At 33.8% G+C, this 17,842-nt stretch overlaps 1 protein-coding gene across 1 annotated transcript in view; it reads right to left on the reverse strand.

Annotated features, from left to right (window-relative positions):
* Positions 1–17,842, reverse strand: part of DOCK2 (dedicator of cytokinesis 2) — a 188,867-nt gene that overhangs the window by 113,278 nt on the left and 57,747 nt on the right. Inside the window, exons 26-27 of the mRNA XM_005024959.6 lie at positions 10,753–10,895; positions 1,545–1,640 (exon numbers count right to left, since the gene is read on the reverse strand). Of these exons, the coding sequence (XP_005025016.4) occupies positions 1,545–1,640; positions 10,753–10,895 (239 nt within the window). The remainder of the gene's footprint in view (positions 1–1,544; positions 1,641–10,752; positions 10,896–17,842) is intronic.

Here is a 17,842-nt window from a genome sequence, read left to right on the forward strand (position 1 = left end):
GACATGAGCTTGTTTTGCTCATTTTTGTTTATGAATGTAGAAGAATAATTTGTTCATTACAATTTCTTCATATGTAAAACGCTGTCCTGCTGAGAAGTCTTGCCTCAGCTCCAGAAAACTACTTGTAAATTTTGCTTCAAAAAATCTCTAAAATGCCCAATACACACATACACACAGATGATGAGGATTATTAACATTCAGACATCCAAATTTCAAAAGTCACGATTGATTTGATCTTTTTAAATAAAATATATGAACAAATCACAGGAGAAAAAACAACAACAAAAAAACAGATTTAATCTGACTGCAAGCAGCTTGTTTCCTACTGTTTCATGACAATTAAGATACTTATTATGGGATTATGAGAAGTTTCATTTTGCTTCCTCATTTACTATTCACAGTATCCAGAAATACTCCTTAGTAGATTGTTTATATCATCCATATAACTCTTATGACACTTTCTTTGTAAGTCCAGAAAGCGTTTTCAAACACTGTAGATAACTGACAAGCTCATTGCGCCTTCATTCAAAACCTCTTCCAGTTATGACCACACATACTTACTAGAGAATTGCACACACACCACACCAGAAGTCTGATGCACAGGTAATAATATTTCTGAAATTTTCAGATCTACTACTAGAATATTTCAAGCAACCACTGGCAAGACCATTCAAACCATTCAAATTCTCCTCTGAAGAATGAGGTTATTAGGAGGCTGATTATTTGGAGACAACCATGCTCTAACTGGATCAAAAACTTATTTTAATTTTCCAGAACAAGGCAATACAGTGCCCTTCCAAAGACATGCAATGTCCTTCTTGTGGTTGAAACAATCAAATAAACGTTGCTCATGATTTTACAGAATAATGTAGTTCTCTAAGACTAAAAAATAATACACATTTTCTCTTAAGTGCATAGTCGGAAGGACAAGTTCCATAGTTCCTTCTGAACACAAATGACTTGCATTCTCAGAAAGAGTCCCAGTCAAGAGAAGAGTTTGTGAGATAGCATACTTAAATCTGAATAAATTGCAGAATCTGTCCTTGAATTCAACTTTTAAGCCACAGCATAACCACAAAAATTTTGGGCACGTGCTCGTTTCAAACATATGCCCGGATATTTCCCCTGTGCGCATAAGACATCAACTTCCTCCTACAGAAACAGCCAAGAATGGCAATTGTTCCACAAGCAACTCAAGCTCACCAAAAAAGTAAACGCTGTGGAAAAACTAGAAGAAACAGAGCAACCAATTAGATTATTTACATAAGACAGCAATTAACTTTAGATGTAGGGGATTTTGTTTGCTTGCATTTTGTTTTTATTAGTCGTTGTTTTATAAAGCACAGATCTCACTTGCTGTGTTCAACTAAACATTGAAAAACACTATGGCAGCACAGCTGAATGAAAAAAAAAGAGTAAAGCTCTTAATTTTAAATCTATAAATGTGCACAAGCAAGGTCTCTGAAAATGTTGTATTTGCGTTTTTACAGGATAACGATGAAATGAGTTTCAAAGCACTAAAAATACTTTAAAATATTACTCACAATTAAAGGATCATCTCGTCTCATTGTAATAACAGTTCTGTTCACTGTGCATAATAACTGTACCATTATTTCTTGAATATGGTGATAAGTTGATGCCTGTAAATGAAAAAAATGTATATTTTGTATTAAATCTATACCTCTTGTAAAAGACAAAAAAATTGATTTCCATGTTGAAAACTGTTTAATTTAACCACCCTATTGAAAGAACAATACTAATTCTTCTTGCTTGCACTGCTCAATTATTCCAGTAATTTCCACTTGGCAGACACCGGTATTAGTTCTATGCATCCCATACCTGTTTTTTGTTTCAGATCGACACTGCCCATCTCTTAGTCAAGGAACTTGTTTCTTTTCCCAATAAGTAGACTATAATTTAATAGCAACACACTGGCAGCAGATAATTGAGGTGAATTGAATCACAGCTCTCCACATCTGCCAGTGGTCCTTGGCATTGTTTGGACGTGAATAATATTCTTAGCTTGAGGTCAGAAAGTATGTAATTATTAGTGGAAAACGTTATCTTCACTTCACTTTGCAGCTCTGTGAGGACAGAAAGTGGTCTGCTCTTTGTCCCTACTGCCAAATTACTGGTTTAGTTGAGTCAACTGAGAGTACATTAGAGACCCATCAGGTGTCAGCACCATGGTGTGAGTGAACTTTGAAGCCCAATGGCAAATAATCACCGACTTGGTTCAAATGATCAGTACTACCCACGTGTTGCCTGGAAAAGGATATTAGGTGATTTAATTTAAAACATTGAGTAGAGGAGTACAGCCTTATACCTACCAACTTCACTGTGCTTACTCTGCTCACTAGACAGCTTTAGAAATTAGCATGTGATATAACTGAGGAAAGAAAAGCTTTAAAGAAATTTCTGCTCAGATGAGTAAAAAGTTAGTATACACCAAACAAGACGCCTCTTTTAACATATGTGTAGCCCAGATGGACAACCACAGACGCCATTGGGGTACAATATGTGAAGTGTCTGAGCTCCAATACCACCCCAGAAGAAGCTGCTTCTGAATTCATGCAATGACTTTCCTCATACCTGGAAGTAGGACTAAATGGGGACAGTGTGTCCTTCTTATATTGTATATTGTATTTTGTGTCCTTTCACTGTGACACATTCAAGCCTGTCACAGCATTTAAAAAGTTTCTAGATAGTACCTACAATGTATTCACATAAAAAAAAAAAAAAGTATTATATCATACAGTATGTTGGGGCTATGTATTTTAAAACATTGGAAATATAAGAGTGAAATTAAAACCTGCAGTGTATTTCTCCCCAAATCAACTCTAAAAATTAATCAAACATTGTTCTTTTTTCTGTTGCCTTTAATATTATTATTTACCAGAAAAAAAAAAAAATCTGAGATAAAATTGCATTTTTGCCCAGTAAAACATAGCTGCTGGCTGTTAAAAGAAATGTGTATATATATATATATATACATAAAAGACTTTGGTTGATATATATATATATATATATATATATATATATATGAATATAAATATATATATATGAATATATATATATATATAAATATATATAAATATAAATATATAAATATATATATTATATATTTTATATATAAATATATATATATTTATATTGTATATTTATATAAATATATAAATATATGAATATAAATATATATATATGAATATATATATATATAAATATATATAAATATAAATATATAAATATATATATATTTTATATATAAATATATATATATATTTATATTGTATATTTATATAAATATATTATATATTTATTTATATTTATTTTATATATATATATATATATATAAATATCAACCAAAGTCTTTTATCCTCTGTGTTGCACAAAAATGGTCTTGGTCATCTCAGAGTCAACATCTTGGGCTCATGAGTAATCAGATACCAGCAGGTATAAAACCAAGTTATTTACAGTTTCCAACATGAAACTACTTTCTTTTTCTGTAAGATCTCACATTGAGCTGTCCCACACTGATCTCGTGTAGTTATGTATTACATACACTAAAACAGGAACCAGCATATGTCAACAGATTTTGAAAATGAAGTAGGAGGGTGCTAGGAGTCACAATATTATTTCAAGACAAGCATCTACAACATGCAGTGAGCTCTAACTTAAAATTCACTGAAGCAACATAGCTTAGTCCTCCTGATGAAATGTATCAGCACAATTGATCTCTAAATAGCAAAAGGAAAATCCAGCCTTGAGGCTGGGTTATTGAACAGTTGGCAGCCCTTGGCATCAGAATATCTTTAAAAGCAATTTCACTTTTTGGATTTACTTTTTTTATACAGTTAAAAAGCAGTTTGAAATATTCTCTGTATAACAGTATAAGTTGTATTGGACTAACATGCCACACAAGCTACTTTTACTATCTCAAATATTTCTCTTTCTGAAGACTGTATTAATGTATTACAAATGCATTTAGCTGGATCACAGATTCTTCACTACCATTTCACATTATGACCATGAAACTGAGAATTAGGGGCAGAGCATAAAGGGCAAGAAAAATAAAGGATATCAACTCACAAGAAGCTGGAAAAAGGAAAAAAGCAGACAGACCAGAACAAGAGTGAGGAAGAAAAGAAACAACAGGAAAGAAAAATGCCACCAAGGTACATGAAATAGTGTAATTTCTTGGACGGGGAAACATATAGATTTAACCTAGATATAGGTTTGACCTTACCCCTGCCTTTAGAGCCTAAACACCACCACCTCATCAAATCCTGCTCTTCCACTGGAAACGCTAATGAATACTACTGAAAAAAATACCCTATTCCACTCAAGTATGGTCATTATAAGAATTTATACGTTGTCTACTTAACAAATATAACTTACATTTAGTGAAAAAAATGGAGGAAATTATCAAAAAAAATGGAGGAAACAGTCAACTTTAGTACACAGACATGGAGATGTTTGAGAGCTGTGCAGTGAAAACCATTTTCTTGCTACAAGTACTTGCTGTTTTCAGTGATATTTCATGTTTCTGTCAACAGCATCCTGTTTGTTCTTTGAACTTGAATGCTTTCCATACTCACTAGCACTGTTGTGATATAAAACATAATTTCCAGGAAATAATTAGGATGTGTTTAACTACACTCTGGATAAGTTTCTGACGCATCATCAAAGCCTACTCCTGATGAATGCAGTTTTACTTACGAAGGTCTAAACAGTTTTTCTGTTTTGTTTTCAAACCTTTTTGTTGTATATTTTTCTTGAACTCTAACAATAATGACAGATTTTGTGTACTTCACTCCAAAAGCAGTTTGCCACCCTTTCTTTCAGTATTGTATTTATTAAATAATTCCAAGGTTTGCTTTGAAGTGTAGAACATTTGTCACCCTTGTGCATGGGGGTACCAGTTAAAAGTTAGCATATTGTTTCAAATGTTCCCAATGGTTGAAGGAAGGCATCCTAGTGCAGTGGGGGGGGGGGGGAGGCAGGGGTGGGCTATGGCTCGTCACCTGTCATAAAACATATGACAGTAGAGGAAAGGCAAAGCAACCTGGAGTACAACACAGGTTTATACTATTACACACCCTGCACCTGCATGTTTGTTTCCTAAATCAATTGGAACCCTGCTACAAATGAAGACATAATGTTAAGACCATATATAACTCAACCTAACTCCTGTACAGTAGTCATCAGGAGCTGCAGGAGGAACCACATCTATCTACAGGCTCACTCCTCTTGTGAAGCATTCCTTACTAATGCAGACATCACCTTAATAGCCTACATAGCCAAGTGGCTGGCTGAATATTATCAGTACATAAAAATATAAATAAAATAAAAATGCAGGCTTGCAAAAATCCTAACTTAAACCACAGCACCTTTTCATGTAAAAAAAAAAGTAACTTCAATGCAAAGATTTTATAATCTAGCTTCACTTTCTTCCACATTTCAGCATATGCTGTACCATTATTATTAATAATAATTCAGAACATTACATAATGGTTTTAACATTTAGCCTTGACTCCATTGTTAAAGATAAGTTCTATTCTGAATTCAGAAGTAGTGTATCACATACCTTTCCTGGAAAGAAAATATAACATATGCTCAAGCATGCAAAAGTCTGAATTTTCAGAGAAATGAAAGGACATAAATTAGAACGGTTTCTTTTTGAAACAGAGTATGCCTTTCCTCTTGATCATCTTAGAAACAATTAAGGATTCAATATTGACATTTCATATATTGCTTAAGTGCAAGATTTCAGCTTTTATTTTAACTAAGATTTTCTAGTTTGAGAACAGTCTAGCAATTCACTATAGACAACGTGTTTCCACAGATCAGATTTCACTTCACATGGGTGACATACTTTCCAGGGAAACCCGGAAAACTCACCATTTGACTGCAGTCTATTTGGTTAAATCCAAGATTTTTCAGAAGCCAAATTAACGTACTTGTACCATACATAAATGCTGCTTTAGAAAACAAGAATTGTATTATTCCATTTAATGGTCATCAAAAACATGCTTGACTTATGTGTTGAAAAGGATTTGCTGAGTGCCCAAGCAATAAAACAGTCAAAGCTCATTCAGGTTATTCCAGGCAGCAGCAGGAAGTTTTCTTACAGAGTTCAACTACCTTCAGATGCATTGATAGGATGGGTGATGGTACACTCAAGTTGGTTAATAGAAAACCCAAACCAAACAAAATCTCACTTTCTAAAAACATCTGTGCAGGGTAATAACAGTTATTGTTGGAAATAACTTTCATGTTCTATTTAAACTTCCACAGGGTGGGACAAAAATTAGAACAAGTCTGTTGTCTCAGAGTCAACTGTGTACCTTAAGAGTGCAATAGAGATATCAGTTATTTGGACAGGGAAAAAATTGAACTAACTGAGCAACTCCTCCAGAATTATAAAACTAAACAATCTCTACTTGAGACACCCACTTGAGTTCTCTCTTTGGTCAATTTGTTTCAGCTGTACCAGCTGCGTCCCCTCCCAAACTGTTGCCCAACCCTAACCTACTCTCCCTTACAATAATGACAAACAGAGAAGGCCTTAACACTGTGCAAGCACTATTAAAGAAAAAAACAACAATGAAAATTTTAGTTATCAACACTGTTTTGGTATCATATCTAAAACGTAGTGCATCATATGAGCTGTCATAAAGAAAATGAACTCTACCCCAGCCAGACCCTATGTACTGTCTTAAGCATCCAGTTCTGTGACTTCTATACAATTCCGAGGTGTTTCCAGACTTGTTTGCTAACATAATCAACAGCTTAAAATGCAGCTGACAATTACTGACTTTGTGAACAAAATAGGAAACGATTATGCATCTCACTTCAACCTGTAGCCTCAACCAAGATTTTACCTCAGATTCCAAGAGAAGTTTACATTTAATCATGTAGTCATTAAAAAAAAAAAAAAAAGAGTTCTGATGCAGTAAATATTAAACTATAGGATACATGTCAGATTAAAGACAAAGTCACCTTTTGAAAGGCTGTCAGACTGCACACATTGAAGTTGTTGGAAAGGGGAAAAATACACTATTTTAATTAAATTAGAAGCAAGAAGTCACAGATTTCAACATGATCTTTAGCAGTGGTTCATGTCCTGCAGTTCTGAGACATAACTGTATTTTACAGGTGATGAAAGCAGTTGCACACTAAAGCTATGAAGCTGATTTTAGAAATGATTCAGTCAAAACAATGTCGTCTATGTCCAAAAACTGTTTACTATAGAGACAATTGAAAACCAAACTTAAGTATCTCACCCAGATCCCTAACACTGTCTATTCAGAAAAATATAGATCTTACCATGTTCTTAAAAATACACTTGTTACCCACAAAACCCAGCTGCTAGACAGCTGGTGAGAACAGTGTTTGAAGATAAGGACCTAACAATTCCAACTTGCCCATTCCCCTAAATACACAGGGCACAACAGGAGAGCAGAGCTGCTAATATCACAGAACCCTTGACAAGGGGAAATATATGTTTAAAAACTTATATCAAGTCTAAAGAGCAGGTCAAAATATAGATTTTGACTACACAGAACTGCTGTGGCTTCTTTGAGACCTTTGTCTGTCTTCTGCTTCTGGTGATTTTCACATAATAAAGATGTTTCCTTCCTTTAGTCATTTTTTTTCCTCCTTCAGATAAGATACCTCAAAATTCTTTTTTATTATATTTTATTTTTTAAATAAAGACAAGTGTTCAACACAGCTTAAGAAAATCATGATCTGTGGATTCTGTCAAGGAAAGGAAAAAGTGCTACTAATAGTCACCCATTTCCTGTTGTAGTTACAAAAAAGCAGTCTCATACTTGGTGACAGTTACCTAAACTCATTCTAACATCCTCGCTGCCTCTGATCAGTAATTACATTGCCAGAAGGCAAGCCAGAGTATGTATTTTCCTCAGCAGAAGAATCTGATTCTTTTGTTGATTTCCCAGCTGTTCTACAATGTTTCTTATAAACTTGAACGCAATTCCTCCAGAGGGGTTGTCATATGCTGATAATACTATTAGATTTAAACCCATTCCAAGAGTCTTTTCTCCTTATATTAGAAATTCACGATTATTTATTGCAAACTCAGTCTGTACATAACTTCCACCCAAACATCTCACAGAGCATCTCCAGTTATATAGGCTACCTTCCTTAAAAGAAGTGATTGAAGAAATGTGTATTTATTTTAAAGATACATACTTCAATTTTGTCATAATAATAGCTGCAAATTTAGTGACGTTGCCTAAAAAACTGTTGTTTGTCATAATGCAACAAGCTTGCATGGCTACCTCCTTGAATAGAAATAAAAGGACAGTACTCATATTATGCTTTTAAACAACATCATTCTATACAAATAATTATATAAATTTAATTGGACTGGAGTCCAAATATGTACAGAGTACAATTACCCACAAAACCTCTCTTGCCCATCTGCTTAAGCATATGTATCATATTGATGGATTAAAAAAAAAAAATCAACAAAGGAACTATTAGTAAAGTTAATATTCTCCCCAATAACAAAAGTGTATTTGATTTTAAATGCACCTAAGCATCTGTCTAATATCAAGGGAGAATTTCATCAAGAAAAAAAAAGTAAGAGCTTTCAGAAGTTCTTAGCAGCATCACACTAACAAAGCAGTTTTTATCTAAGATGATCACAAATAAAAAATGAATATTTTTCTAATTTTTTTTTAAATCCTCGAGGCATACGCTGCTTAATTCATTCATGCAATTGTCGTAAACCAGATGTAACAAACCTCTCAAACACAGAATTTACTAAAACACTTTCTTCCATTCAATCATCTTTGCACTTCATTTACAAGTTATTCCTAAATTAATGGATACAGGAAATATACCAATACAGAGGTAGATCATCTTCCATGCCTTAAACTTTATGACTTTATTATTTTTGAGGATAACATATCACTTAAAGTATTTTAAAGTGTATATCTACATTTAAGTGACATTTTTTCCAAGAATTACTGTTAGCAAGCATACTACTAACTGGCCTTGTGCCAACAGCAACAAACTCAGAAAAAAAAAGAACAAGACAGAGGTTGAAAGGGGTGTTTTTTGCTAAATGAACTAATAAAATGAGATGCTTTAAAAAAAAATGCAGATGCATCTACATTTTCAAATACTTCCTCTGTGGAAAACAGCTGATTGCATTTCTACATCATTCGGGATATCTCAATTCATACTCTTGGAAATTACTCTTCAAAATGCACCAGACTGCATACGTGCATACTCATGGAATCATAGAATGAATTGGGTTGGAATGGACCTTAAAGATTATCTAATTCCAACCCCCTGCCATGGGCAAGGACACCTAAGTCAGACTGCTCAAATACCGAGCAACAAGAGTTAGGCTTCTTCATACTGTTCTGCATTCAGCAATTATTGTTCACTCAAGCAACCGGGAACTACAAACCAGACTTTCAATAGGAGGTAACAAGTCTTTGATATGTCAGCCACTTTTACTACGGACATATGGAATTAAACTTAATGTATGTGGTACACATGCAATGAGCACAAATCTATCTCACTTTGTGGCTGTGTTTTACCTTTTCAAGCATAAGGTAAATAACTGGTTTACTTTACATTATAGCCCAATAAACTTAAAACTTCACACTCTGCTCTATCATACTTATCAAAAGAGGTGACTCTTTTGAATTCCATTTGAAATCCAAGCTTTCCAATACCTCTCAAAAATCACCTCATATCAATCCATCCTATGGTACTTAAAGGAAAAACAAAAAGTTCATAATATACACTATAAGATCACTCTGTTCAGATTTTCCTGCACAGACAAGCCTCTTGTTATGAATACCCCAAAAATTATAAAATCACGAAGCATGTTGTAATGATTTCATTACTAGAAAATGACCCAAGGATCCACAGTGAACACCAGACTAAAAAGACAACTTGCCTTTATCCAAGGCCTGAAAAATTTGGAGATGTATCAGAAAAGTATATCTCGGGATAAAACGAGCACCTGTTCAAGGGAAGAATTACAGCTTTCCTAATGCAGTTATGAGCTCTTCCTAGAAGAAATTCCTCAAATTATAGTGAAACTTGATTGAATAACCTACTACTCATTAAAAGGCTGGGGACTAAAAAGTCAATTAGATATTCACTCAAATGAGGAAAGTAACCACCCAGACCACGATTTCTAAATTGCTCCAAATTACAGGTGCCCAAGTGATAAATGACAGTCTCAAAATGAAGTACAGTAATGTTCTCTGTGCACATTGCTGAAAGCAGAAAGCTTAAGCTACGGTATTTGTGCATTAAATATGATACCTTTCAGAAACTGAAGATTTTCATAAAATGGTATTAAATTTGAAAATTATTCCAAATACTTAGAAACACATTCTAATTAATTTCAGTAGTTACAACATAGAACTTCAGTGGTCAAAACTAGCCAGAAACTCTGTTAGGATAAAATCAATGCCACCTTAGCACTTTTAATAATACTATGGTGATTTGCAGCAGCTGACTTTCTAAGGAACATAAAACTGAGAAATAAAAGAAAGACACAGCACAGATTTCAGCATTTCACCTTTAAAACATCAACTGCTCTAAATAAAGTTTATGAAAAATAAGAAAAAAGTTCGATTTGACACTAACTCATATTAAAAATTTAAATGAGATTCATCAGCATCAATAATTTACTACTTAATCAGCTCAGGCTTACTACAGACTTGGGCCATCTACATCATCATCAATACTTACAGGGTCTTGACAGCTCAGAACCTCCAGGATACTGTTGAGTAATTCAACACAGTACTTCTTCTCTTGGACCTGCTGATCATCTTTCTGTTCCAGTAATTCCTTCAGCTCTTTGGTAATCACAGGGAGCAGAATGTCCCTACATTCTGAAAGAAAAAAAAAAATGTCTTAAGAGCAAATATACATGAAACACTATTTGCAAGTAAATACTACTTCAAACAGTGAAACATAACACCCTTTAAAACAGCTACAGTCTCTTCCAATGTGGAATTGTTGATTTTGCAATCATGCCTCAGGGATACTCATAAATTATTACTGTGTGATATTTTTGTAAGTCTACAGTATTTCTCATATATATATATAATAACTAAAAATAAAAATAAAAATCAACTCCCTGAAAAAAAAAATGTTTCAGCTAAATACTGAGTGCTGTTTAATTTGTCTCAAACACCTAGGGATAAAATATTCAATTTACACACAAAGCATCTAGAAATACTCCCTGTTTAAATAATGAAAGGATTTTAATTTAAGAAGAAATACTCTTAGAAGTAATATTTCTGAAAATAAGATGTAAACAACAGAATTTTTCTACTTGCATTGTTTTGAAACATACTTTCTAAGAACACATACAAAAATGCAGATAGGAAAAGGACACTAATGAAAACCTTTTAGGCCTCAGACAAGTGAGAGCTATGCATATATCCATTATCAATTAAATCTAAGGAAGGTGACAGAAACTATAATAAATTACATTAGGGTCTCACATACACATTGACATTTTGGACAGAGGTGCTTTCTGAAATGCTCTAGGGATAAGATGCACAAATTTGAAATACCTTCAGTGAAGGTACTGACTAAATAGGGATAAAAGGTACAAAAGTTGTGTTTTGTGCTTTTTTTTAATTTTTTTTTCCCTAATTTATTGACACATCACGGAGTGATTTAAGTAGCAACTTATTTGTACAATGCTACATAAACAGAGTACAGTGCCACATTGTGAATAATACTAAGCACATGCTTCAAAGACTTAATATATTAAAATAACCTGGGAAGAAAACAGGAGTAAATGTAGATTCAAAGGTTCTACCTCAGAATAAAAGAAATTTGCAGCAGTATATAAGACACTAAAGAAACATTCTACTAACTGGCAGAGAGATGAAGTTCTTACTTGTTTCACTTGAGTGAATTCTTATTGCTTATAATTACATCTGTTGTAAGCATTAACTCTTTTAAAAAATATTTGTATAATCAATTGGATACTATTTTCTGTCAATAAGTGATCTCACAGTTCTGAAAAAATAATCAAACATAACTAGAAAACTCAGTTTTTACAAGCAAAAATGAAAACGGGACTTTTTTTTCCTTTTAAGACTTATTTAGAAAACCTTTACCTGTATATAAACTATTCGAACTCAGTGATAAACCCTGTGTGAACCACAGCAAAACTATACTATGTGATCTAAAAACAAGCCAGGGACTAGGAATCCCCCCAATAAGGCTACTAATACCAGATGGCAGGAGGGGAAGAAAGTGAAGGATGAGAATGGGAAGATTATAAATTCCTGAATTTTACAGATGAAGCAAGAAAGGCCACCAGCGCAGAAGATTATTTTTATTTCAAGTAACAGCTCCTAGTCATATAAGCCAGCAGCTTCTAATCATGTCTTAAGGGCAGAATCATTTTTTTCCTCAGAAAGTACCTCTAAAGTACCTCTACTCTTAGTAATGCCACAACATGAATAAAATGCTTTTTTTTTTTTTTTTGGTAGCCCTTCTTCCAAGCTACAAGAGAAATCTTATTCAGCAACTAAATTACAAACCCAGTAATAAAACCACAATTATAGACTATATACCAACACCGCATTTCCTGTTCAAGGAACAAGACAGAAAGGAATTTCACACAGCTTACGGCTTGTGTACATGCAAACCCAAAACTTTCCTGCACTGAATGCAGGGCACAGACTATCCATCTCCAATTCAAAAAGAAAATAGCTGTATTTGTAAAGCACTTAGTGGCTCATACTGCAGAGCACAGTAACACTCCTAAAGCACTTCAGTGTGGATTTGCATCCAAGGAGACAGAGAACTCCTCTCCAAAAGTTACCAATACTGATAATGTAATCAGCAGCTCCAGACATCAAACATTATACAGCTATCTCAAACAGATTCAATATGCAAATTAGAAAATTAATTCCTTTCTTGATCTCCTCATTTGAAGCACCTCTAATAATCAGTTATAAATGTAACAAATGTAGTGCCATTAGCTTCTTGACCAAAAACTAATACAGAAACATCATTAGCAAAGTTTAAAGGTATATGCAATACCTTTAAAACTTTCTAAAATTTCATTCTACATTTTTCTGGATAAATAATGTCCAGCTCAACTCTTAAACCACTGAAACCACCCTTGAAATGACTGACAGTAGCAAATATAAAAAACGTCTTTAGATAGTTTTTCAAAGTTACAGGAAGCAATTTCATTATAAATCATAATAAAAATCTGTACTTACTGAACTTCATTTCAAAAGTGAATGAAGAGAGTGTATAAAGTCCTGTATTATAGTTAATATTTATTATTATTTTAGTTGATGTACATTTTATATCTGTAATTATACATAGAAATTGTCATGACTGCATGGTAGATATTATGGCTATACTAATCACTAAACTACACCTCACTCCACACGCCAGCAGTACCACATGCCAGTGAGACCAATAACTGGAAAGTATAAAGGAGACCATGCACTGCCCACCTTAAGCAAGTATGGAAGTAAAGTTCTTTGTTGGAAGGAATTTAAAACTCCTTAATACCAGTGTTTTCAGAGGACATTTAAAACTTTTCCAACCAGAATCCAACTGTCCAAATCATCTAAACCAAACATACACACACCTTTTTGTAAAAGAAATAAGTCTTGGGCGTAATTCCTCTTATGTATGAAGCCATCCAGACTTCTTAAATATCAAGAAAGCAGAGCTTCTTGCCAGGAAAAAAAATCATCCTTAGAGGACAGCTGAAGCAGAAAGTATAATTGATTTCCTCCTGTTTCAAAAGCTAATTTATCTGTGAGCTTCATGACTCCCAGTTGCATTTTCATTATAAATGAAAGAAGTCCATAGCTGATACATATAGAATCCATTAAAAGGACTTAACATATGCAGCTGATCAATTATTTACTGTGAAGTTTCTGATGTGAACAAATTTGAAGGGTTGACCTATGAGGAAATTCAAAAGTTGTTGAACTAGCCTTATCTATATTATTTCATTAAAAAAAAAAATCAAAAACTGTTCAATACATTTTTAAAAGCAAATTGAATGGATTGTGGTAATTATCTTTGCTTAGATTAAGGTTATATACTTCTATTTTGTGACTGGTGTCTATATAAACTCAGCTTGTTATTTAACACAATACAGGAAAATTACATCATTTTCTGTGTAGGCAACAACTAAGATAATATACTTTTAATGTATTAAATAGAAATAAAAGACAATTTTCTTAGAAAAGGAAAAAAAAAAAAAGAGTGTTTTAAGAGCCTTACAAGTTGAAGTCATCCTATATGAGGATGCAATTCCAAGATACTCATATAATCTAAATAACTGAAAAGGTCTAGTATTTGTAGCAAATGACCCCTCATCTCAATCAGAGCTTGCAAATGGATTAATATTAACAGAAAACTACAGTCATGACTTCTTTTTTTTTTTCCCCCTTCCCTCCAACAGGATATTTACATTAAAACTATACCACTATTTCACCAGCCTTTTATATAAAACATGTAGTAATCCTATTACCATGGGACAAAAATTTCTATTGAATGGCTATATAAATTCCAGCTTATAATATTAAGATATGAACACACAAGTTAACTAGCAAAATGAACAAAGTATTCATTTGAACATCAACAAATCATTAGCTAGAAAAAAGCTGAGTAGGAATTAAGAAACCTATGGAAGGAAAGTTTACAGCTATAAGAAAGAAATAGCCAAAGTAAAGTTTTCTGTTATGGTATTTGATAACTTGTGTTCATCAAGCAATTTTCCCCCACTACACCCACACACCCTTTCAAGAAAGCTCAACGCGGATGGGAGAGACACGGAAAGGGGGAAGGTACTAGCTGCTTTATTTGCTTCATAAATTTAAGTGCTAGTTGCTTTTTTTCTGCTTGAAAAATGATGTAAGAAGAAAGATTGCCAGCAAAGACATACGCACTTTTTAAACTTTAAAATCCATGAAAAAAATAACTGATCAATGTTTCACTGGCCTTTCCTGGAAACTAGAATAAAACATATTGCCTCAAACTGTTTTTGAACACAGAAAACATTTGTTCCATCAATGTCCCTCAAAAGAAATACTGTTCTTTAGAATACTTTTTAATCAGTCCCAAATTCCAACACTTCTCAGAGCAAAGTTCCCTTGTAATAGCTTCATTAAGGTTCAGGTAGATTCATTCTGGTAAAGGATTAAACATAGCTGTGTGTAATTGTGTTACTCCCCTATTTAGGGCTCTTTAGAAAATAGCTAATGATTTCTTCTGTACCAGGCAAGTGAAACTCAAACTTAATGTTATTAATGCAATAATGTCATTAGAAAAGACATTTGGGGTCTCCTTCGGCAAAAATCACAGGTGTGCTTCATTCCTGACTGCCTCATATGTGCAGCCAAAACAGTAATAAAGATTTAACACCACTTTTATCTCCCTTAGGAAACACTACCCTTGATTACCTGGCAAGACTGCAGTCAGAGCCATCTGTTAGGATGGTTTCATGCCCACTTGAACTGGCATGCCAAATTAATAAGGACATAGGTGTCATTTGAATACAGATTTAGAGCAAAGACTTAAAAATAAAATCAGTGAACAACATCCTTTCAACAAGGAAAGACTTCTGATGGCAGTCAGTGCACAATTACAATGCCATGCTTCTTCACAAAGGACATCTGTTCACAACAGCAGGCATCCTTCTCCTGAAAGTCTTCCCTCTGTTATTTACCATGTAACTCTTTGTTGGGAGCACAAAAGTAATGAAGTTAAAATTTGATGCTTTTTTTTTCTTTTTATCCCATCAAAAAATCTAAATTTCCCAGGTGAAATAAAAGCCAAAGATGGAGAGAGACTGTAGATTACCTATAGACTGACAGCACTGTAAGCAGTGAGTCTGTGTGTCCTGGAATCCAGTACTGAGGCAGAAAGTCAGCACACAGTGCTGGAGCTGACCATTCCAGGCAAGCATCAGCAAGGTTAGACAGCAGAATAGGTACTGGCTTAATGGTCACAGAATACCACCACCAAGCTTCAAGTACTGCAGAATGCATCCAATTCCCAGCTTTAAGTTTCTCGAACTCTGGCTGGGAGCTGAGTTGTGTCATTTACTGGAAGGCTGCCAAAACAACATCTAACGCCACCTTTGCTATAGCCAAAGCAGCACTGAGCATTCAGTGCATTTTCCAGCTTGTCCGCAATCATTGCAGTCTGCCAGCCTGCCACAAATGCTTGTCAGCATGTCCTCTCCAACAGATTTAAAAGTTTGCCTTGTGTTTGGACAATGGAGTATCGATGAATTCCAACTTTCATCTTTCCACCTTTTGTTTAATTGATACACTAAACTAAAATAAGCAAGAGATTTGTATCAACTCTTGTAATACAGCTGTTCTCTCTTCCACTTGACAGAGTTATAAGCAGACTGTTTTACTTTTAGAAGTTCACTGTTAAAGTTAGTTTACCTAGCTAGACTTATATTTCCCTCCAAAAAGCAAAGATCTTGATGTATTTATTTAAAAAACTTACCATAATGGGTCAAGACCAAGAAAATGTTACAAGTAGCAGATAATTATCAAAATGTCTAGCATGTTACTTACTTCTCCATAAACACAAGAAACTAATGGCTTTAACCCGCAATGTGTCACTATAAATTCATGAAAACAAATACTTGTAGATATGCATATGCCCTCCATATCCATGTCAAACAACTGCATGAATAAAACTATGAAATACAGGATTTGAGATGTGATACTTTAAGGATAAAAAAGTGTTTCTTAGAAGAATCTTTTTAAAGTTAAGTACAAAATTCAAGAGCAAATCCATAAGAGAGATTATTTTTCAGTGTAGAGACATTTTTAAGGGACTTTATGAACAGTGTTTTGGGGTTTTCCCAGTAGCTAAAAAAGGGAGAGTAAAATTCATTAACAATTTCCTACTTTTAAACGTATTGAAATGCTAGAAAATTGTGTTGAACACAGTGCAGGAAAACAATCCCAGAAAATGAAAAACAAAGTACTTCAGCTTAAGTACTCATACCACAACTTATTATGAAACTAGATTCTTATTATTATTATTATTTTATCTGTAACTCATTTCTGGCAGTAATAAAATTGAAAGATGCTTCATCAAATTACTAGCATTCATTCAAATTTTTTTTTCAACGTAGTTCTTATCAGTCCTGAAGACAAAAGCAAAACACAGATCTTTAATTGGATGACACAGCAGAGAAAAATCAAATAATTCTAATTAGGTGTCATAATTTTAATATTTCCCTAAGTAGATCCTTACTTGCACTTATCTGAACTTACAGCATTGACTTTTCAGGTAGATGCTTACAAGAAGAAAAGATCAGAAGTTATCTTCCTTGTGCAAGTTAGGCATTATACAGCTATGCAAACCTACATGTATGTTATCTAGGAGGTCATAGTCCACGTATCAAATTCAAATCATGAGAAAGAAGGATTCTAAAGAACATGAAAGTAAGAGTCATTTTCCTTTTTGCTCTAACACAAAAGTGTATGTCGGTATCTAACAGGAAAATCTTAGATTCCTGAAGCTCTACTGTACAAAAACATTATTACCAAACCCACTGTACAAAACAAACATTGCCAAACCCACTGGTATTCACTTTGTACTTTATTACACAAAGCAATGTCTTCTCCTCCTACAAGTTGTCACTAGTTTATTATTAAAAGTCATGAAAATATTTTGATTTCTGGACAAGCTTTACAGAGCATACACTTTGTGGCTTGAATTTCACAACTCGCTTTCATTTACTACAGGAATACATGTATACGTACTGGACAAAGTTTTCTATCACTCAGATTTGTTATTTATAATA

Source organism: Anas platyrhynchos, chromosome 14 (genome assembly GCF_047663525.1).
Source record: "Anas platyrhynchos isolate ZD024472 breed Pekin duck chromosome 14, IASCAAS_PekinDuck_T2T, whole genome shotgun sequence".
Lineage (NCBI taxonomy): Eukaryota > Metazoa > Chordata > Aves > Anseriformes > Anatidae > Anas > Anas platyrhynchos.